The sequence below is a fragment of the Oryzias latipes genome, chromosome 6, assembly GCF_002234675.1.
Source record: "Oryzias latipes chromosome 6, ASM223467v1".
Taxonomy (NCBI): Eukaryota; Metazoa; Chordata; class Actinopteri; order Beloniformes; family Adrianichthyidae; genus Oryzias; species Oryzias latipes.
The window spans coordinates 14244246-14265904 of NC_019864.2; the positions used below are offsets into that span (position 1 = coordinate 14244246).

Sequence of the window (21659 nt, forward strand, 5' to 3'; positions counted from 1 at the left end):
TAATGCTTTGCCTGCAGCCTCTGCATAGCTTGCAGAGCCATTAAAGAAAACACACAAAAACAACGCTTGGTGGGGGTTGACTGATCTTCTGTGCTTTCTTCTTGAAACAGCAGAGCAGCACCTGAAAGCCTCATTATATCGCACTCTGGAGCCTTCCATTGTTCCTCCAAGTGTAAAAATGAAGGCGTTTGCTACGTTCAAAAACTGAACTCTCTGTGAACTTTGTGTTTCCTCTCTGCTGGCAGTGACTTTGCCATCTCATCTGCATCACCTCCAAAATGGTTTCTCCGCATAGCTTCTCCCTCCAGGATTTCAGCTTCACTAAAATAAAATTTGCCAATAACTCATTTGGATTTTTGTACGCATTAGAAAAAACAACTTTTAATTTGAAAGTGACAACATGAAATAACAAAAGTCAGCTTTTTTTCAGCGGTGATGAAGATCCTTTACATTTGCAGCTCTTACATAATTCAGTAAACATGGTGAGAGCAGGTGGAAGCATCTGGAAACAGTTTGTAAAATGTTTCTACTGTAAACACATAAACAACAGTGACTACAAATGAACTTACACTACTTTGTTAAACACAAAGTATAAACGGGATACGCAGCTAATGTACAGCATTATTACATCAGTTAGGTTCTAGATACTTTAATAAAACAAGAAGCAGTTTACTTATTATTATAGTGGTTCTACTTAAACCTTCACAAAAAGCCACATAACACCAGTATTTTCTTTTATATAAAAATAAGTTACAAATCTGGATAAATATTCTACACAAAACACTTAAAAAATATGTTATTTGGCAAACACACAAAACAGGTTTAACTGTGGGGGTTTAGGCTCTTAGAACATGTAAACAACTATAAAAAATGATCAAAAAAAAAGGGAACATTCATTGAAGTTTTGAATGAAAAAAGAATGTGATAACGAGAGGGAAATGATAAAAGGGTTTCACTTCTTATATCACCGGTCCATGCATCCCAGTCCTCCATCAACAAGCGTTTTCCTTTAAGCGCCGAGGCCACAGAGGACTTCTTATAGGCTGAGCATAAAGACAGCAGAGAAAGAAGAAGTTGTTCTGGGTTGACATAAGATAGATAAGAGTTAGGTTATCCTTAGAGGACTTCCTCCACAGACATTGTTTCAGAGCTTTGGCTGCACTGGACGGACCACTTATGTCAGAATGGAATAATAAACTCTGAACAAACATCACTTGATGTCAGAGAGAGACAAGGAAATCAGAGACTTTGATTTCAAACGGCTTTCTCCTTGCAGACACCAACAGTCACGTTTACGAGAAACGTTTAAGTTTAAATGCAATAGAAAACTCATAAATCTGGTAAAACAAGATGGTATTTTAAATAGTGAACACAATCAGCCACGTTTAAGATGTTTAGCTGATGAAAAAGTGAACACACATGTAAACAATTTTCTATAAGTATTTCAGTGTAAAGAGATATACTTTAAATGCAGTCAAGAAACAAAGTACTGCACCGTTTGAGAAAAATACTGTAAACAAGGAATGCAGTCAACAATGGAAGTGATGAGCATTTATTTTCATCAATCAACAAAATGCAGTGAATGCACAAATGTTGAGATCAGGTCTCTGTTGCGGCCATATCATCACTTATAGTACTTTTTGTTGTTCTTCACCCTTAAGATAGTTCTTTATGGTTCCTATCAGGCTGAAGATTTAGTTTGGGGCCAGTAAGACACCTCCATGTGTATATGACATGATGCAAAAGTATCTGAATGTTTTTCTCAGCATTGACAACATTATTAATCCAGACCAAAACTCCACTGGGCGACCGCTGTGTCCACCATCCTAAACGTTTGCAGTTTTTTTTGTGCTTCTACAAAAGAGCTTAACCCCTGTTTTAAGATGTGTCTGGAAGAGACCCTGCTGATGCAGCTGTGCTGTATGTTGACAGAGTTCAGCTTACCTGCGCTTCAGCCGTTTTTGAGGAAGAGCTCTGAAAAAGAAGAAGAACATTTATAAGGTTCTCTTTGGTTTAGAAAACATTCATTTCAGTCGACTTCAGTACAATATGAGCCTCAGAAATAATACAAGCCTCAACTTTGTATCCGTTCCTGATAATCCTGTCTACATGCTCAGGGATGTAGTTACTGCCGCAGACACCAACCGCATTTGTTAAGGAATTTCGTGCGCTCGGACAACCTTGACATAAATTGGCTGGGTGCTGATGGTTATATTCAGCTATGAAAGCCGAGTCCAGCATGCCCTGCAGTTCCTGATGTCTCAGGAGAAGTGAGCGCTCCCGTTTCAGGCACATTGTAGCTCATTTTTTGGCTTTAGATGCCAGAAAAGTGAACCTCAGTTTCTCATATCAATGAAATGTCAAAGATTTAACTTCGGGGACACTTTAATGTTTTTAAAGTATTGTGTATATGTTCACATTTCAAGAAAAAAAGGCAATGGTAATGATCCAAACTGCTGAGAGGGATCTCTATATAAATACATGAATGTGACAGCACAGTAAACACAAAATCAGTCTATGGCAAGGCGTGTCCCTTTTTTATTTACGCTGTGCATCCCTACCAACTTACTGCTTAATTTGAAAGAAAATAAAAACCTGTACTTGTTTTTCTAAATCTTTGTTGCAGCATAATAATAATGTAGATGTAATATAGTGTTAAAAAGAGTGTCAGGAAATGTCATTTACAGATTTGTTACCTTTGAAATAGATTTTGTGGAACTGAAATGCTCAGGTAAAACTACTGCTGTAAATCTAGAACTAGTGCCCCCTGCTGGAAGACGTCTGTACCCCTTTAAGGAACATGAGAACAGACAGATGCAGAAAGCGAAAAAGAGCTGTTTAAACCAACGTTAAGGTGTGAACCGTATAAAAGCTTCGACAGCACTTCTGTCACTTTAACACTTGCTAATAAATATAGAATTGTTACACAGAAAACCCTTAAACTAAACGTCTGCTGCTTGTGCCCCTGTGAACAAAGATCCTCTAAGTTAACACTCACCGGTAGATGTTTGGGTCTAATAGCATGGCTGTGTCCTGTGGTAACTGGGATAAGTGGACCACTTTGGTCTTCAGCTGAGATCGCTCCGTTTCATTCACCCACACATCAGGCAGTCTGCACACATGCACAGAGGGTGTGGTCAAAGGTCAAACTCGGATGGAAGAGAAACGATCAGTTTAATCTGCATGCAAATCAAAGTCAAATCATATTTGTATTTAACTTTACTACTTCTCCTGAGGGAACCAGCAGCTGATTGGTCTGTGAGTTTCCTTTAAAATAACAGCAGAGGTTGCTAAAAAGTGTCAGATTGAGTAGGAAGTTTTTTTGTCTTTGGCTTGGATTTAGCTTAATTCTTACATCACAAAAGGTTTCCCCTTACAGCTCATTTGGGTTCAGATTTCCCAGCATGCATGTGGTGTTCTGCAGATCCCAAGCAAAAAAAAATTATTTAAAGCAATAGTTAAAATTAAACAATGCCTAATACTGACCCATACTTAAAAAAATACGATTTTTGCTATTTAAGGGAGTTTGAAGCATTATATATTTATAACAAATAAGTGAGGAGGCGCACTGTGCATCTCAGCTACACTTTACAGTACCCAAAGCAACGTGATCCCTTTTGTGAAAGGTAGGATTATGCAAGCCCTGCTGTAGCAATTCAAGGTGCAGAAGAAAAAGAAACAAAAGAGCTTAACAACTTCACCGCCTTCCCTCCTTCCTCCGGCCCCCCCTCCATGTCTGCACCCCCAGCATTCCCCCGTCACGACGTGCGTCATTGCAGGAGCCCCCAGAGATGTGCACACATACGCATGCACATATCGTGCTGCAGAAAATCAAGCAGGCAGTTGCACAGCCCAAAAAGAAAAAAAACTCAGTCGTAAGCTTGGTCAAGCCATTTAGGGAGTCGTGTGCAGGTAATGCTTCAGGTTTAGCTCCGCAGAAGTCAGAGGTGCAAAGCAAGAATAGAGAAAGGCCACATAAAGGAAGATAAAAGACAGATGGCAAAGGAAAAAATGACCTCTGTTGAGGCCAAAAAAAGGCAAATATGCGTCATAATATGATATGGCAAAACAAAGGAACCTTGAAGTGACAGTGAGGCAAAATTTAATCTGCTGTTGTCACAAAAATAATGTCTATAAAATTAGCTTTTGTCTGGAAATTGGAAAGCAAAGAATTTTACTGGTGTGAAAAACCTTAAATAACTTGTTTAAGAAAACATGCTTACCAAAAAAAATGTAGCTAAATATATTGGGGAAGTAAAAAGACCAGTTAAAAGCAGTAACATTATTTTGAATATTTAAGTTAAATATTTCACTTAGATCTATTCCTTTGTTCCTCTGTAGTGCGTTTACCCTGTGCTGCTCAAAACAGAAGTCAGAAAAGCAAAGGAGGCAAAAACACGAGAAGAAAAGCCCCCTTTGAGAGCAGCTCCATAGCAGAGGGGAGCCTCCACTCCAGAGCAAACCTCAGGTGACAGTGGGTGACCTGCAGAGTGTTACACATGACATGGATTTGTGTGCAGCCTTTCATGCATGTTCCACCTCAGAGTCGCCATAAACATGTCACAAATGCCGCGTTGTGGTATGAGAAACAAGGGAGGCCTGCGCTGGAGCTGGGGAGTCGCTCAGCTTCTCACACACAAAAGAGTTGGAAACACTGCACATGCAAAGCTGAAGGGCCAAGATTTATCATCGGTCAAAAGCAAAGAAAAATGGATCCGTCATTTTATTTTCCACAGGAAACTGTTGTTTAGAAACCAGAGATGTCTAATGTAAAGGAACCTTTGCTGGAAGAGCTACTGGGGGTGCCCGGCTCCCTGAGGCCGGGTTTTTCACCCTGAATTGATGACTGGCTCCGAGCCGCGCTGTTGACAACCCTAACATGTTCATCATAAAGCAGCACCGTGTAGATCACATTTCTGAAGTGTTAGAAGGCTGAAGGAGGGGGGAGTTCAATGCTCTGATCAAAACAGAAAAAATAAACCTCCCTCACAACTGAACTACGCTTCAAAACTTCAAACAGTTGACCATAACTTCAACTGCACTAAAATACGGGCGAAAACAGCATCAACCAACCCTAGTAAATGTTTATGGTGCAAAAAGAAAACAGGCCCCCACCCCATTTATCGGCTGAAAAACATCTAAGATGGAGAGAAATAGGTCTCAAAACAGTTGCATGTGTGTAAGTATAATATACAGCTAACTTTCCACGTGTTCAGTGCCTTTACTATAAAAATTATCACACAGTTCACCTTTTTATTCAACTTTCAATGTCACACCTCGTACTGTTAAACTATTAAAATTTTGTACAGTTTCAATTTTTTTGTATTTTTGATTGCCTTCATTTTTCCAATAATATACAATAATATACAATCCTGATACATTAAAGTCCTTCCCAGTGGTCTTTAATTATATTTATGCCGTTTTTAGGCAAAATTTAAAAACCTTGAGTGGATTCTGCAGAGTGGCTATAGTTCAGCATCAGAAATTCCTGAGTTGTGGGCTGAACTGTTGGTGCAGAAAAACCCACCCCCTTCCCCTACCCACAGCATAGCAGAGCAGGGAGCTTGTGGCCCCGCCCATCGTATTTTCTACATCACAAATAAGCTCTTTTCCAAATGCATTTGTGTCTGCTGCTGATTCGCAACCATTTGAACAGAGAAATATTCTTAAATGCAATTTTGAGCTAAATTTTCTGTAAGTACATGTCTTCTATCATCAGAAAAACGCCACAAGACCATATTAAAAACTCCAAAAATACAATTTTATTTAAAAAGATTTCTTGCATTTTTGTACGACAATTAATTGTATTTTTTTTATTATTTTTTTTTATTTTTTTTTACAATTGTGATCTTTTATCTTACAGTATCAATGAAAGTTTCATATTTGTTCAGTTTAAGTCACAATGTGAAAAAAATATCCATAATCACATACAACTGGTTTGGGGTAAGAAACCAAAAAGAATTTCAGTTGAAATTTTAAAATGAAAAATGGAATGCAGTCATGATCTCTTGATTCAAAATGGAATCGGTTCAGTATTTTGGCTCTACTTCTAACTGGGTCCAAATCCCGGCATATCAGCTGAGCCGCGGCGGCAGGGCCAGAGGAGGACGATCGCTCACTCGCAGCCCCTTCTTTGGAGGAAATGTTTCCTTCTAAGACATACACTGATACAGTAGGGGGCAGCGTTCACTCCTATTGGCCTCATGTTCCTCACACTCAGAATCCCTTTATCGTTTGAAGGGGTTTGCCATGACAAACCTCTGCATTCAATTTGATTATAAGGATTCTTTTTATAACTGATAACTTCAGATACAGAGCTTTAAATCTGCTGTGATAAAATCTTGGTCAATCTTGTGACCAATAATGTTGATAAATCCTGAAAACAACAACAATAATTAACCCTAAGACCCCTTTGCAGTGGAATAAAGGGTCTGTCTTATCAAAACCAACATTCAATGCTGTGGGTTAGTTGCCATTCTACAACAATCTGCAGCATGCAGGAGAATCTGCCACAGATTAGCTAGCATTTTGGCTCTGCCCGTTTCCCAGCCCTTCCACTGCTCCTCAATGAGTGCAGGTGAATCGTGTTCCGAATGGCTCATGTTTATCAGTTACCCATTTACCTAAATGGCGTTAATGAGTGGCCGTCAGACTGCTAGTGGGCTCCTCCTTCAGCATTAACAGACATGGCTTCCCACATTTGCACAGCTAATCATTGACTTGGTGGCTGAAAAACACCAAGTAAATCTCCCACAAACAGCGCAGCACTGAATATTGACAACACTGACAAAGGTTGCAACACTTAATGGCTAACCAAATGAGCATTACTTAAGTGCCAGATAAGATTCTACAGAGGTTGTGATGGAACAGTAGTTTTCCTGATGCCTTTTCTTTACCGTGATCAAAAAGGTCATGAGGTCAAGGTGGGCTGGACAACTGGACCCAAAGAAAAAACCTTTAACCTTTTTTGTTGCCATAAACAGCTGGTGACTGTGGCCGCGCCCACGTGGTGTTTGTGCAACATTTAAAGCATCAACAGCAGAAGTCTGTATGTTAGGAACATTCCACGCTGAAGAAACGCCATTTTTTGTTCAGTTTTTTCTTTTTTTTTTGGGTTTATGCCCACAACCACTCCCAAATCTTTTGTCTTTTTGCGTCTCTTCACTCTTTCTGCCACCTTTTCATTTCCGTGAACTCCTTGTGCCTTCTTTCTTTTCTCTTTCATTATTTCTTTTCCGTCCTTCTGATCATCTTCAGAAGCTGAAACTCTTTAATGGGGGAGTAGAGAGTATGTTGGAAGCTCGTCTGGAGAAGGAAACCTGCTGAGCATCACAGTGTCCTGTCAAACTCACTTTATGGGAACACAGAAACTGAGCTGGTTGCTTTTGAAACCACCAGCTTTACTTATTCCAATGTTCACTCCGGGGGGCTGAATCCAAGGGAAGTATGTAGGTATAAAGAGCAGATATGGACAGGAAGGAAGCTTGTCCAGAGATCATTTTATAAAACTACAAAGTTAGGAAAGCGACAAAAAAGGGGGGGAAAGAAAATATTTGCTCAAAATGAGCAGATCCTGATACCTCAAATTCTTCTCCAGTTTAAAAACACATGGAATGACACTTCCAATGTTTATTCACACAATGCCAAGAAGGAGTCAAGGCAGGACTAGACCCTGAAAAACATTACAAACAGTTAGCTAATGCACTCCGCTCCCTTTGAAGAAGATGAGTGCCTTCAAACAAAAAGTTATTACGATATAGACTACGGGGGTCTGAGATCTCAACCATTAAGAACAACATCTAGTAGATCATCCAAGTGAGAAATATTTAGACAGACAGAACCAAATAATGGACAAAGAACATGGATCATCCAACGTTTCTTTTTTCTGCAAAAGAACAAAGCTGACCATTTGGGAGATTTTTTCTGTACTTGAAAATCTAACACAAAGAAAAAGTGCTAAAAGGTTGGCGAGTGAGAGCATGTTGAAACAATAGATATGCTTGCATAGAGTAGCTCAAACGGAGGTAAAGGAGGTGTGTTCATGTTTGGACAACACCAATCACCACCACACAAGTCAAGATACCAAGGGTTGGTTATTTCCACCTCCTGCCATCATATCAGTCAACAAAGCAGAGCACCTTTATGCTAAATGATGTTTTGTTTTTAGTGATTTATTTCATTTTTTGCAGTACAACAAAACAGTTTGCATAATATTCTATCATATTTGCTGGTTAAAACTTCCATTCTGACCTGTTCTGAGTTCACGACCTGAACTTGACCTTTCCAAAACAGGGAAGCAAATCCAACATACAAGGTAGCGATTCACGAGGACCAGGACCGACAAATACTGGTAAAGTCTGACATGTTTTTGTTGGAGCTTCCTAACTGACGTGTTTAGGATATTTTTAAGTCCAATTTTAACAATACATTAAAGGTTTGCCAACTGAAGTACTCACATGTCCTCAGGCGTCCAGTGTAGCAGTACCTTGACCTTGCCGGATCCCTCTTTTCGTCTAGCCAACACCTAGAAGGATAAATGCAGACTTATACCCATGAAAATTTTACTCTGCGCTTGAAAAATCTTACACAGATATGCAGATGTGTTTTTTTAAAGTACTTGGTAAATGACACACTGCTTTTCCAAGGCACAAAGTGCTTTGTTTTCACACTCCCATTCAACCGTGCACACACACTGATGACCTATAACCTCCAGGAGTGATGTTGGGTTCAGTGTCTTGCCTAAAGACACTTTGATAAATGGGCGGACAAGGCCAGAACCAAACCAGCAATCCTCCAATCAAACATCGACCGCTCTACCTCTGCACCAAATAATTCAAATTGTGTTCTAAGATGATTGTGAAGATTTATGAGTTGTAATTTATGCAAACTTCACATAATTCATTAGCTTACACCCAAACTAATTTATTTAACCTTTACTGATATGTACAAATATGCAAACTATATGTAATTTGTCATCAATACCCTGAATATTTCTTTCCTCAATCCAGTAGACATCTAAGAGTTTATTTTCAGTTTGTATGTAAAATATGTTCATATATTATTCCGATAACTTCTGACATTGTGATAAAAGCAGTGGTCTCTTTTAAAGCATTGACTCACCTCTCAAACCAAAAACCCTTTTCCATACTTTAAGGCTCTACTCCTGGTGAAGATACAGTTGAGACAAAGCCAGACTTCCTGAATGGCTGCTCCTTTTTATGTGTATTATTTAATCTATCAAGCTGTGTTGGTTTATAGTAGAAGTGGTCTGGAATTCACAAATACTGTCAAAGGGCGAAAGAGAGCCTAGAAAAATAACCAGGGCTGCCAAAAATAGCTGCAGATAGAAACTTTTGCGTCAATTGTCCCTTTCCTTTTTTTCCAGAGTGTCTGTTTTTAGGATAGTAAATGAGCTCACATGTGAAGAACTTCTCTTACGCACTTCAGTATCTTAACATATTTTTGTGACTCCGGGGACGGACCGCAGCGACAACTGAAATTACTTTGTGCTCACCAGAGAGAAAGAACTTTATTGAAGTTTTTTTTTAAATAAAATCCCAACAGGATAAGGGAAAATACCTTTGCAGAGAGCTTAAGGGTCCAACTTTTCCCCCCAGACTTTATCAGGTGATTTTTTTTTTAATGAGAACATCAGAATTAAGGTCGTCTTTTAACAACTGGATTATATATATAATAGGGTTATATAATTATATATAATAGGGTTAGATGAGTGGCTTTTTAAACAAATGTTGTTAAAATTGGCAGCCAAAAAACAAGCTGTTGCTCTAAAATTTGAGACAATGCATTCACATGATAGAACACACTGACAGGAGAGTTAAAGGGTGACAAATTAAGTTATGCTGTCTATAAGGTGATTATGAGGACTACAAGATATTCTACAATAAACACTACAAGAAATTTAAGATTTTATTACAGTTTTGCTATCATCACTTTGCCTGGGTTAAAAAAAAAAGAAAAACATCCAGAAAACTGTTAATTGATATTGAGCCTTCACTTTGAATGAAAAAATGTTTTTATTTAGTTTTAAATGTAAGAAATGTAAATTCTGTTGAAGCTTTATTTAGTTCAGTTTATCACTAGTTAGATTTAAACTGTAATCATTACCAAACAAATGTGCTTCTGAACAGAAACTTGACGAATTAAATCTGTGTCTTTTCAAAACAAGAATCAAAGGTAAACTTTCGAGTCAAAATGGAATCAACTGAGTTTTTTGGCAGTGAAACCCAGAACTTAACATTATTTTGTAAAAACTTGTTTAGTGGAATATATTCTTGTTTTTTAAAGTTGCTAAACAACAATTCATTTGTGAACTAATATTTGTTCTCTGTTTTAACGATTATTTTACATTTCTCCACTCAAGATTAATGAAACTTTTTCCACCTCGGAACAAAAACCTCTTGCAAATGTCAACTTGAAGTGCTCTCACAGATTTCCTTTGACATTTTCAACATTTAGTCTCAACTTCAGCTACTAAGATTTTTATTTTTACCTGCAAATTCTCTGCTTTGTGTGTTTATGTTTGTCCTTTATGCAGAGACAATTACAGGGTACGGGATTAAAAAGTAAACTGCGTGTGCATGCTGCCCTGCCAGAAAAAGTCTGTACACCAACTAGTTGCTTGACTGCCCTTTTAATTAAAAATGCATAGCCCTTGTTTAGTGCCCTCAGGCTCCATAAAGCACTGGTTAAAAAGCACTAACTAAGGCTGAACTGGATATGACGGTCTTTAAAATCTGAAAAGATGCTAATAAACAAAAGACTGACTACTGTAAAAATAAAAAGATGAATGAGCCAAAAGGTTTGGAGATAGCATTAGATGCTTCATTCTTCCTAAACCCAAAGGAGGGAAGTAAAATAAAAGGAGGCTGTGGGAGTACAAGGGGAGTTAACAGTGGATATTAGTGTGGCTCCAGAACAAGGCAGTGAAAAATGCAGGATCAGAGCCAAGGCAGAGGGAGGCCTGCTAAAACTGGGTGCCTGTCTAGAGTCAGGGGGTCGAGCTTTGGATGACGCAGATCGGCACAAAAACAAAAATATCCCATCATAAACATGACTAAGTCGCTCTGATGGATCAGACTGGCCAAACTACACAGAACCCTCACGACTTTGCTCCATCACCCCCGGCCTCAGGGAGTGGGGTCCTCTGGGACAGGGGGTCTGGCGCAGCCCTCCAGCCCCGTCACCACAACCCTCCAGAGGTTGAAGAGAAACAGAACGGATGCCCAACTGGTCAGATTTCTTTCCGATTCCATGACCACAACCCTCGCTTAACCCGCTTTCCCTTTTTGCTCTCTATTTATAACTCCCCGAACAGAGTTCTTTTCCTTTATAATTTTCTCCCAGAAAAGCAGTTACCTCTCTTGACCTTTAGCTAAGTTATCTTTGCTCTTGTTGCTACAAACGACTGCTGTTGCTAAGTAGCTGAGTGTTGTACCAACAGGGTAGTGATGAGATGAATGGGACAGCAGAAGTTTTTCTTTTTCTTTTTAAACAGTGGCAAAAATAAAACTGATGCAAACACTAGTTTATTTTTAACATAAGCCAAAGCACTGGCAATTAGTATTAATTGGGCATTTATCCATTTAAATAAATAAGTCTAGAAGTGTCTTGTGCATTTTTAATTTGTAACATTGATCAGAAATACAAGTCTATTTTCATTCAATCTTTAGTAATAATTTGAAGAATTTCCTTCATCAAATGAGCAAACCTGCACTAGAATGCATTTACATACAGAGATGACAAAAGTCTCAGCAGAAAGTGAGAAACTGGAAACCCAACAGCACATTTATCTTCAAGACAGTCACTGGGAACAGAATGATCAGCATTAACTGAGAAATATGGCTTTTTACTATGTAAAAGAAGCATGTGGACAAGTTGAGAGTGTGACCATAGAAGATGGTCGTATCATTTTTTTTATTGAACTATCATTTTATGCTAGAGTTTAAAAGAGGGAACAGAGTGCTCTCTAGTGGCTCTAAATATGAATAGCAGTCCCTTTACAAAAAGGGGGAAAAAAAGATCATGTAGGCCTTTAACATCCAAATATCTCCACGGTTAACCTTCATCTATAATGACTATTATTTCACTATTGAGACTCTCTTAGCCCAGACCGGTGAGAATCCCTCAGAAAAGTTCATATGCATAGTGAATGTGCAGGAGCTCCGGCACTTTACAAATCATTATTCATGATGCTGCACAGTCTCAAAAAGGAACACGAATGTGAAATAAGATCCAATTGTTTTTCTAGTGATTCAGAAGAAGAGAAACCAGTATGAAGCCTTGAGGCATTTCTAAAGGTTCAGCAAAAGGGCAGAGAGACAGGAAGGAGGGAAAGTGAGACCGAAAACCGATGTGCTATGAGGAGAGTTTTCTAACAGGGCTGGGCGATACAATGAAGCATGCAAAGAGAGCACCCCCCTTCTACACAGAAAACTGTGCACGTAAATGCAAAGGACCAAAATATGGAATGAGCATGCAAGACAGAACGATTTAAAAAAATCTTTAGGGAAGTATGCTCTGACTATGTAACCCTTGTGCTATCCTAGGCACTTTAACATTGGGAGTTGGGTCATCTAGACCCACTAGACAGTGCTCTGAACCTTTTTTCTTCAATGATTTGGGAACCTCACTGGTGTCCATGGATTACATGAAATCTGTCCACCTTTATCCATCTTTGTCATGGTAGGGAGGACACGTCAGGGTGGGGTTATCTAAGATAGCACAAGGGTTAAGGTGGACCACAGTTATGGTTTTCTAGCTTTATATGAAAGCTTCTTTCTGTGTTGTGTTGTATAACAGCTTTATGAAAGAATTGGATTTGAGATATTAAATTCACTTAATGGAAAGACGTCAATTTCGAAAAAACGATCAAATACGTTTTACTCTTGGAGGAGGTGGATTTTGAGTCATATCGAAATGGACATATTGAGCAAAACTGCAATGGAAACACTTTATTTATAAACTTGTCTTGTCCAACAGCTGAGCAAACATAAGAGCTGAAGCCCTCGTGTTGGACAATTTTACTATTGCAATGGGGGGTTGTGAATCTTCTGAGAGCCAAGGTGTATATTTATATAAACCCCTTTTATTCTTTATATATTAATTAAATCTTATGTTTTTCTTTTTTGTACAGAGGAAAGTGAGAGGAGAAGAGTGTAGAGAAAAAAGGGGGGGGGGGGTGAAATAGAATAAAAGTGTGTGTGTGTGTGCGGGGGGGGGGGGGGGGGGAATACATGTGCCAAGCTTCTAATTTGAGTAGGTTACGATTTTAAGCTTCAAAACATTTATGCTAGATCTGCTAGAAAGACAAATGTTGCATCCAAAATGAAATACTGACATTAAGATAAGCTTTTGTAATTGTGACCATGGGTCATACGTCCATTCTGATGCCCCACTGCCTGGCTGCCTCTCCATCCCACAGCGGCTGTCTGCCAGGTCACTTATCGCCAAAACGAGAAAATACTTAAAATAATTTTAAAATCGTTTTCTGCTCCCCCCGTTCGGTTTAAAATGATAACAATGGAAACAGTCTGGACCAAGGGTTAATACATAATGGTAAAACACATACCGTGCTGTGAAAGACGACGCTGTGGCCATTACCACCACTTTCAATGTGGGTGGAGAGGTTGAGACAGATGGCCCTGTGGCGAATAGCGTCCATGGTTTGGACATCAAAGAAGTCATGCGGCCTCGCTGTTGAGACAAACAGACAGGAACCAAAAGTTTAAAAATAAACATTAGGGATTCCAGGATTTATCAGCAATCAACAACTAATAGTAAAATTCACAGACCCACACTGCTGTAGCCGACACCAAAAAGTTGAACACACTAGCATTCCTTTGTGCAAAAGTGACAACACCAAACATTCAACATTTTCTCTCTATACACTGACCACTTCACATGAATGTATTCTGAACAGTAACTTTTTTATGAAACATTTTAAACAGAGCCATCAGATGATCCCTTTATGACTGAATGAACTTGAAGAATTAGATTAACAAGCAAAGCATTCCGACTATTGTGGTTCTCCACATTTGTCTATAAGACCAGCATCAGCCCCTTTTCTTTTGGATGCAGTTTTTTGTTCTTTGTCAGATTTATTTAGGCATTTATTCTAGGAGATCCTGGCTGCTTCGGTCACACACCGTTTTTCTTAAACAGATATGTGATGTCAAAAGGGAAAACTCAAACATAAATTAATCAAAATATCACTAGAACTTCTTATTCTGCAACTATAGAAATAATCAAATGTTTGAATTGTAATGAAAACTCACATTCAAAACATTCGTTTTAATTTCTTGCCAATGTTTTAGTTGAAATATCTGCTGTCAAGTTTTCATTAACAGTCAGAAATACATTTCAACTCATCAGTGAGAACAGGAGCATTAAGGGAGCAAAACGTATGTTTGTGTTCATTTTTCTGACCCAACTTTTTGTTCTCCGGAAGACTGACATGTTTTCCAGTTACTAATTTGTGGTGCACCCTTAAAGGGTACAGCACAAACTTTTTGAGGTTTTAAGTGTAATTTAATGTTAATTCCTCACAAAAAACAACCCAGTATTTTAAACCATTCATTCATCTCTGAGCATTCCTTTAAAACCCTGCACTCTGAGCACCAGCCCCTCCTAAGCCCTGAAAACGTCTGGGTCTTCACATTGTGACTTCACAAAATAAAGAACAGCCCCTTCCAGGAAAAGACTCTGTGATGCCAGCACCACCCCCAGGCTAGGTCTGTACACAAAAACAAAACAAAAAACAAATTTGCCAATTTATCTTTATCGCGATATCAAATTGTACCATACGTATTTGTAAAAGACAGCAAAAACTGCGATAAATGGTAACCTTAAATGTGCTAAAACAATCTTCTGGGAGCTTGAAGTATTTAGTGAATCAAATACATCCTTTTAACCAATCGGATGGAGCCCATTTACGTTGGATGCTCGGCTCCTATGTAGGCTGGAGTCATTGGGAGTGTAATTTAAGTTATGTTGACTCTTATTTAAACTGTTGCAGTGAAATGGATCTGATGTATTTGGTTGTTTTGCCATTTGTTCATGTATTGCATATTATATCGTCATTGCAATATTGATCACTAATATCGCACAACGTGAGTTTTCCTCATATTTTACAGCCCTACCCCAGGCTATCACAAACACCAACTTTCTCAGCGGAGTGATCACCAAAAGGCTTTTACTTTATACGCACATCCATCCTTGCAAAATTTTGGATGTCGTTTGTTTTTGTGGGAGCATCGGAGACACGGAAGGTAGGGCAACACCCTCATGGACTAAAAGTCTCAGAGATATGGTTTACTCTGAAAGGCTGAAGAAAAGCATGATATAGGCCCTTTCAGCAGTGCAGTGGCTCACAAATCAAACACTGAGGAACTCTGTGTACCCATTGGATACATACGTAATGTGCACCTGCGCTTGTTCTTGAGCTTCTTTCTCTTATTCAACCCAGCTTTGGAGGGAGACTCCTCCTTAAGTTTGGCCTGGCTGGACATTTTAGAGGAGCTTTGTTGGCTGAAGTGGCTAGGAACATGGCGAGCCAGCCCTCCCTGGGAAGCAAAGCTGGCGTTGCAGCCCCCAACAACACACTACAACACAGACAACGGGAAAAAATGTTTAATAGGGCCTATGAAGACCCTAGACTTCTATCCAGGAAGTTAAAAACAGAGCGGGAGCAAATGCAGAGTACGTCTGCGTTTTACCTTGAAGGGTTTGTCTCCACTGTGGGTCAGCATGTGTCTTTGGAGCCAGCTCTGACTAGTTGACGGTGTGTTGTAGACTTTACAGCCTTTCCACAGACACACAAACACCTGTGGAACACAAACCAGTTAACTTTACAAAAAAAAACAATTTAATCGCCAAAACAGAAAAGACAGAAAAAAAACATCTGTAATAAAAACTACTGATTACAAAGTCACGCAACATTTAAAGGTAAATACAGAATTAGCAAAAAAATGAGTTGATAAAAAAGGACATACTTTGTGGCAGATTTTATACAAAAAAATTAAAAAAAAAAAAGATTCAGTCCCTATATATTATATTGTAGTTAACTTAATTGACAGTTTTACCTTTCAAGCTAATTGACTTGATATAAAAATATTTTAAAGACATGTTCTTGCTTTTTAAAGACATTACACATCACTTGACATTTGTGCAAAATGAAAAGAATTGAAGTACAATAAACAAAATGCTTTCTTCCATTTTTAAAGACCCACTCTGATGGAAATTGTGTTTTTAACATGTTCGTGTGTTTTTCTTCTGATGATGAAGGACACGTATAGGGAAAATTGAGCCCAAATTTACATTTCAGAGTATTTCTTTGTTCAGAATTGAAAAAAAGTAGTTGGAAAAAATATATATTTATAACTTAGAAAATACAATAAGTGGTCAACAAGCTCACTGCGTCGTGGACGAACAGATCCATGTACATCTTTACTTTCCTCATCTGAGCTGGTATCTGGCTCAGAACTGTAACTATCCGGCTTGATAACTACTTTTTTCTTTTCTTTTCTAAACTCGGCATAATCATGATTAAAAGACCTCTTGGAACACTTTGAAAAAGATGATCGGAGATAGATTAAGAAAAGGTTTGAGTCTCATAATGACTTTTTTTCTCTTTGATGCACCTATAAAAAGAGAAGACTTCAACAAAACGTTTCACTGTCATACAGTAACTGATCAATAGCGATACGCCACAGCTAAATGGGACTTTTGCTTTTCTAGGAAATCTGCCAAAAAGAATCAAAGGATCAACATAAAGCTTGTCCACAAATTTGAAATGCACCGACCCCTCCTCTCTGCCCGTCCACATGAATGCCCCTGATGTGCTCAGCCAGATCGGGGCTGGAGTTGAAGCACTGTGGACAGAGGTCCCAACAACAGGTGTACGCCATCGTCTTGTTCCCTGAAGATCTGGCACTGCCCTGTCCGTTCATCATCGCTGGGGTGGAGCGTCCACTCGAGGCCGTGCTCTCCATCTCCATCAGGGTGCTGCTGATACTGTTAGACAGCAGAGCGGGGCGTGGGGCGTGCGTGACGGACACCACAAAAGTGCTGTTACTACGCAAGCACTCATCAGGCCTCGAAGAAGAACAGGTGCAGAAGATATTGCTTGGCATATTGCACAGCCGCCATGCATAAAATTCAACTGATTTTCCACGCATGCACTTCCAGTGACGCCATATGAATATTAATTATTATGCTGCTAGCACGTCCAATGCTCATTCCCACCATGTTCACCCCCCCCCCCCCATCTAATTTAGCTCCACGGTTATTTCAGATAAAAGCGCATAGCTTTGTTTGTGAATTAGCTTAACAGCAACTTTGGCTAGCCAAAGGGAAAAGCTAGCAGGTAACAAACCGCGCGAGACACTATAGGCATAGCAGCCGCTAACTTATAAGAGTTCGACCAAGTGCTAATAGCTGGGATACACACAGCAGCAGCAGCAGCGCACTTGCCCCGCTGCACTCCACAAACACAAACAATTCAGCCACAGTAATAATACCAGAATCACCGCACGTCCACTGACCTACCTGTCTTCTGAGTCCATGCGGCTCAACGGCTCACCATCAGAGGAGGACATCTCCTCACTCGGCCGCCGCTTGTCGCCCAATTCCCCGCCTCCATTGCTGGGTTTCTCACCATCTTCACAGACAGTTATGCTCTTCTCGCAGTCCATGCCCGAACTCCGGCTGTCCTCCTCGGGTTCCACCTTAGTATCTTTCATTGTGTTTTCGTTGTTGCCATGATCCTCTGTGCGATTCTGTGTCTCAGAGTCTTCGGTAGTTGCAGTTGTCTCCTTGGTCGCTGCTGAGGCGGCGTCGTCGGCTGCCGCCTCCCCCGCGGCCTTGTTTGCAGCTTCCACGGGTTTGTCCTCGCCGGACTCTGCGGCCACCTCTTCCATCTTTGGCTCTGAGCTGCTGTTATGTTGCCCCGTTTCCGGCTCAGTAAGGCCGTTTTCTTTCTTTTCGCCGCTCTCCCCGTCGGACGGTACATCGTTTGAAGTGGTCTCCACGGCTTCTTCTCCAAAAGTCACAGCAGACATGGCAACCGCAGAAGGTAACGGAGGGCCGTTTTCGTCTTAAAATTTTGGTCAAATGCTTTACTGCTGCAGAAGTGAGCCTAATCACAATGTCTGCTCTCTGATTGGCTGAACGCAGCGCGAGACACGAATCGGTGACGTCACGTTTAAAAAGTACGGTCAAGACGCTCCAACAACAAAAGCCTTTTTTATGTTTACTTAAGTGAATGTTCTTAAATGTTCACTTTTTAAATAAATATTACCGGTAAAATGTTTCGTTTATTATTAATGCACTAAAATGTTTTCAAGGTTCATATTTTAAATATATATATATATTTACGCATAACTTTCTTCATATTCTCTTTTTATTTATTGCATATATTTTTAAATAATAGTATTATATTGTGTACATTTTATTGATTATTTTTTTATATTGGTATTATTAAACTATTTATTTATTGTATTTTATTATTAAGGAAAATCCCTCAAATTAATTGAAAAGTTTAACTGTAAATAATTTAGTCATTACTATGGAATTATACAGCTAAAGTTATATACCTTAGGAGGTTTTGCTAACTTTTAAAAATATATACACACACACACAGAAATATATATATATATATATATATATATATATATATATATATATATATATATATATATATATATATATATAACTCAGTGGGAAAAATCAAAGGCGTATCACCTTTCTGCCTTCTTATTGGTCCATCGAAACTTAAACGCGATTCCAATTGGTCGTTTTCTGTGATTGGCAGTATTTTCAACCAGTCAGGAAGTCGTAATTATTTACAACGAAACACCGATGAGTCTTACACATAAATAAAACAAATGTAAAGAAAATTGAGATCTTCAATCAAAGAAGCAAACAGTTCTAAGACTACTGCGTTCTTAATAGGTAGTACTTTAATGGGTATATTTTTACTAACTTATTCAAGACCTGCACTCTCAATCATGGCATTCTACTTGACAATTGGAAGCATACGGTATTAGAATTTGCTCCAAGTTTGGTCAAAAGTTATTTAACTGACAGAAAACAATTTGACAACACTGAATAATTTAAATCAGATGCTAAGGACATGTGTTGTCTCAAAAGAATTAGTTCTTGGCCCACTGACATTCAATGTTTAAACAAGTGGTTTAAATATGGTTAAATCTCAGAATTTGTTGATGATACAAATATATTTTATTCAACATACAATTACAAAGAAGAGTGAAATAAAAAAAACGTGGATGGATCACAAAAAATTATCTTTGAAAACAGACAAAATAAATCAAATGTTTTTTGTTATAGTGCTAATGCAAAGTTGCTAATTAAAATGTCATAATTATGAACGTAATAGAAATCGAATTCTTAGGTCTAATTGACATTTTTTTATTGATTTTCTTCACTTGATCAGCAATGTGCTGCAATGATTATTGAATTGATGTGATAATGTACTCTGACGATAATCAATGGGTAATAAATATCTGTTACATGGAGTGTGATGTAAGAATGTTTCCTTAGGATAATCAATAAGCACTCTGTTTTGTTATTTGATAATTTGCAATTTATCTGATAAGAACCCGATTATGGCAACTACACAAAAAACATCTATGAAGGAATAACGAATAGTGGCTGTATTTTTGCTTCTTCCCACTCCCTTTTAAGCATACAATCAAACTCCATGTAACTTTAATTGGTAATCATGTATTTAATGAGTCTAATGTCAAATGTGTGTGTTCTGTATGCATTACTTCAACAAAAAAAAGTCTACGATTATGAGCGATTACACTGTCAAGAAGATTGCATCATATAACTTCATTCACTTCTTTTTATTAGAATTAATGTATTGATATCTGAAATGGGTTTAATTTATTTTGTAATTTTATAATGCAGTATTATTATTTTTTAATGTTTCAAATAAAGCAATAAATAAAATATTTTACTCAAAATGTAAAAATCTACCCTTAACTGGGTTGGAATGCTTTTGAAAACAAACAAATAAAAATTAAATACATTAAAAATGCTGTTGCCGTTACAGACCACCAGAGGGTGCCACTGTCCTCTGTTGGAACCTTGTTAAACACAGAGGTATTTTATTAGGAAATTATAAACGTTATTAAAAATGTTGTCAAACAATGTACACACAAACAGATATTTAAGAACATCCATGTTTATTTAACATGATATAAAACAGATGGGATATGAACATATGCAAATCAAATCAGGTATGTAACCTTTGCTGGGCATGTCCTCCTATCCAGATGTACCATGTACATTATATACACAGTAAACCTCTGATAATTACACTTTGTACAAACAGAAAAACAAACATCTTAAATTCAGTTCACAGAAAGGCTGCTTTTATTGCTTTTTGCACAAGCGAATCTGTTTTGTTAAAGCTCAAGGACTTGAAACCAACGTTTCATAAAATAGAATCACCCTGTGACATTTATCCTTCTCCTTAGTTAAATAGATCTGTCATAAAAAGGACATGAAGGATGTCATGTCAAAACATTCACACATGTCACACACATATATATGTATAGGCAACCATGTACCTATATAGATCCCATCCTTAAATTATTATCCGGGAACCACAAACACTTTAAAAATTACAAAAAGAATCTTCATCAGCAGTTAAAGTGGCTCCTCTGTTTATTATAATAGAGGAATCTAATATGTTCTACATGACTTTTTAGCATAGGCAAATGTTCTTTACAGTAAATGAATAAATATGACTCATTAGCTAACTGTCTGGGTCTAAAAATAACAGCTATATAATTTATTAAGGAAAAACTAAATAAATGCATATCTTTGTGTGTTTAACAGGTTGTAGAGCACATAGCCTGGAATATACTGTCAGAGATTATTAGACTCAACATAGCTCAGTCTTTTAGCATCCCATTTATACAGATGTACACTGGCTCACTTACCAGCAAAAGAAAACAAAAAAACAACACAAATAGGTAAAAATAGTCAAATAAAATACAACCATTGAAAGCATAAAAACTGCAGGAAGTTGTTGCCTAGGTGAGATCATAAAAGAAATATTCGAATGGCATAGGTTTAAATGTCACAGTGAGCACACACAAGTCAGAAGTTATGCCCTGTGAGGATGAAATAGGCAGTTTCACTGTTTGTAGGTCAAGCTATTGTGCTGATTTGTTGGAAGAAGGTCCGCAGGAGCAAATCTGCCTTTTTCACACACCTCTGCCGCCGTTTCCTTCATGTGTAGGTCTTTACTGAGGCCAGAGCCTGTGCTGGAGGACAAGACATAGCATTTTAGCAGGACTTCCAACACTAAACCTTCTACTATGCAACAGAATTTGTATTCAAACATTTTAAAAATCACAAGGAAATCATGTCTAGCGCAGAGTAAAAGAGTGCAAATAACCTCAGCAATAAAACATAGTTACCATATTTCCCGCACCATAAGGCGCATTTAGAAGCTTTTTTGTTTTGTTTTTTTCTCATAATCCAGATCGCCTTATATATGGATTCATTCTGGTTGTGTTTACTGATGTCGAAGTGATTTTAAGACGTACACAACGCTCCATCCAAATGTTTGGTTGGGTAGTATTGTAAACACGCTAACGCAGCTA

The 21659-nt window shown here is 38.3% G+C and overlaps 2 protein-coding genes across 16 annotated transcripts in view; both read right to left on the reverse strand.

Annotated features, from left to right (window-relative positions):
* Positions 1-359: 359 nt before the first annotated feature.
* On the reverse strand, positions 360-18184 carry aebp2 (AE binding protein 2). 4 transcript variants are annotated; one of them, XM_023955699.1, is made up of 9 exons: positions 17566-18183; positions 16821-17031; positions 15735-15842; positions 15434-15620; positions 13589-13713; positions 8457-8524; positions 2999-3112; positions 1945-1974; positions 360-1079 (listed from the first exon to the last, which is right to left on the reverse strand). In XM_023955699.1, exons 1-9 carry the CDS (start codon positions 18075-18077, stop codon positions 1037-1039), a joined length of 1398 nt encoding a protein of 465 aa, XP_023811467.1. In that variant the 5' UTR covers positions 18078-18183; the 3' UTR covers positions 360-1036. The 4 variants fall into 4 exon arrangements, with proteins under 4 accessions (XP_023811467.1, XP_023811469.1, XP_023811471.1 ...); XM_023955701.1 differs by having other exon boundaries at positions 360-1043; positions 17566-18182; XM_023955703.1 differs by lacking the exon at positions 2999-3112 and having other exon boundaries at positions 360-1043; positions 17566-18184.
* A 2025-nt stretch (positions 18185-20209) lies between these two features.
* plekha5 (pleckstrin homology domain containing A5) overlaps positions 20210-21659 on the reverse strand; it is a 99921-nt gene continuing 98471 nt past the window's right edge. For 10 of the 12 annotated variants that reach the window (XM_020703921.2, XM_020703919.2, XM_020703916.2 and 7 more), the window contains one exon: positions 20210-21317. In XM_020703921.2, the coding sequence (XP_020559580.1) occupies positions 21188-21317 (130 nt within the window). In that variant the 3' untranslated portion in view covers positions 20210-21187. The remainder of the gene's footprint in view (positions 21318-21659) is intronic. The other 2 variants (XM_020703915.1, XM_020703912.1) reach the window with 2 other exon arrangements.

Bases quoted from the DNA above. Each gene is read 5' to 3' on its own strand.
- aebp2 (XM_023955699.1), bottom strand. From the start codon at position 18,077: ATGTCTGCTGTGACTTTTGGAGAAGAAGCCGTGGAGACCACTTCAAAC. The intron at 17,032-17,565 runs GTAGGTCAGTGG...GCTGTCTAACAG, and splicing joins CGCATGGACTCAGAAGACAG to TATCAGCAGCACCCTGATGG. The intron at 1,975-2,998 runs GTGAGTGTTAAC...CTTCTTTTTCAG, and splicing joins TTAGACCCAAACATCTACCG to AGCTCTTCCTCAAAAACGGC.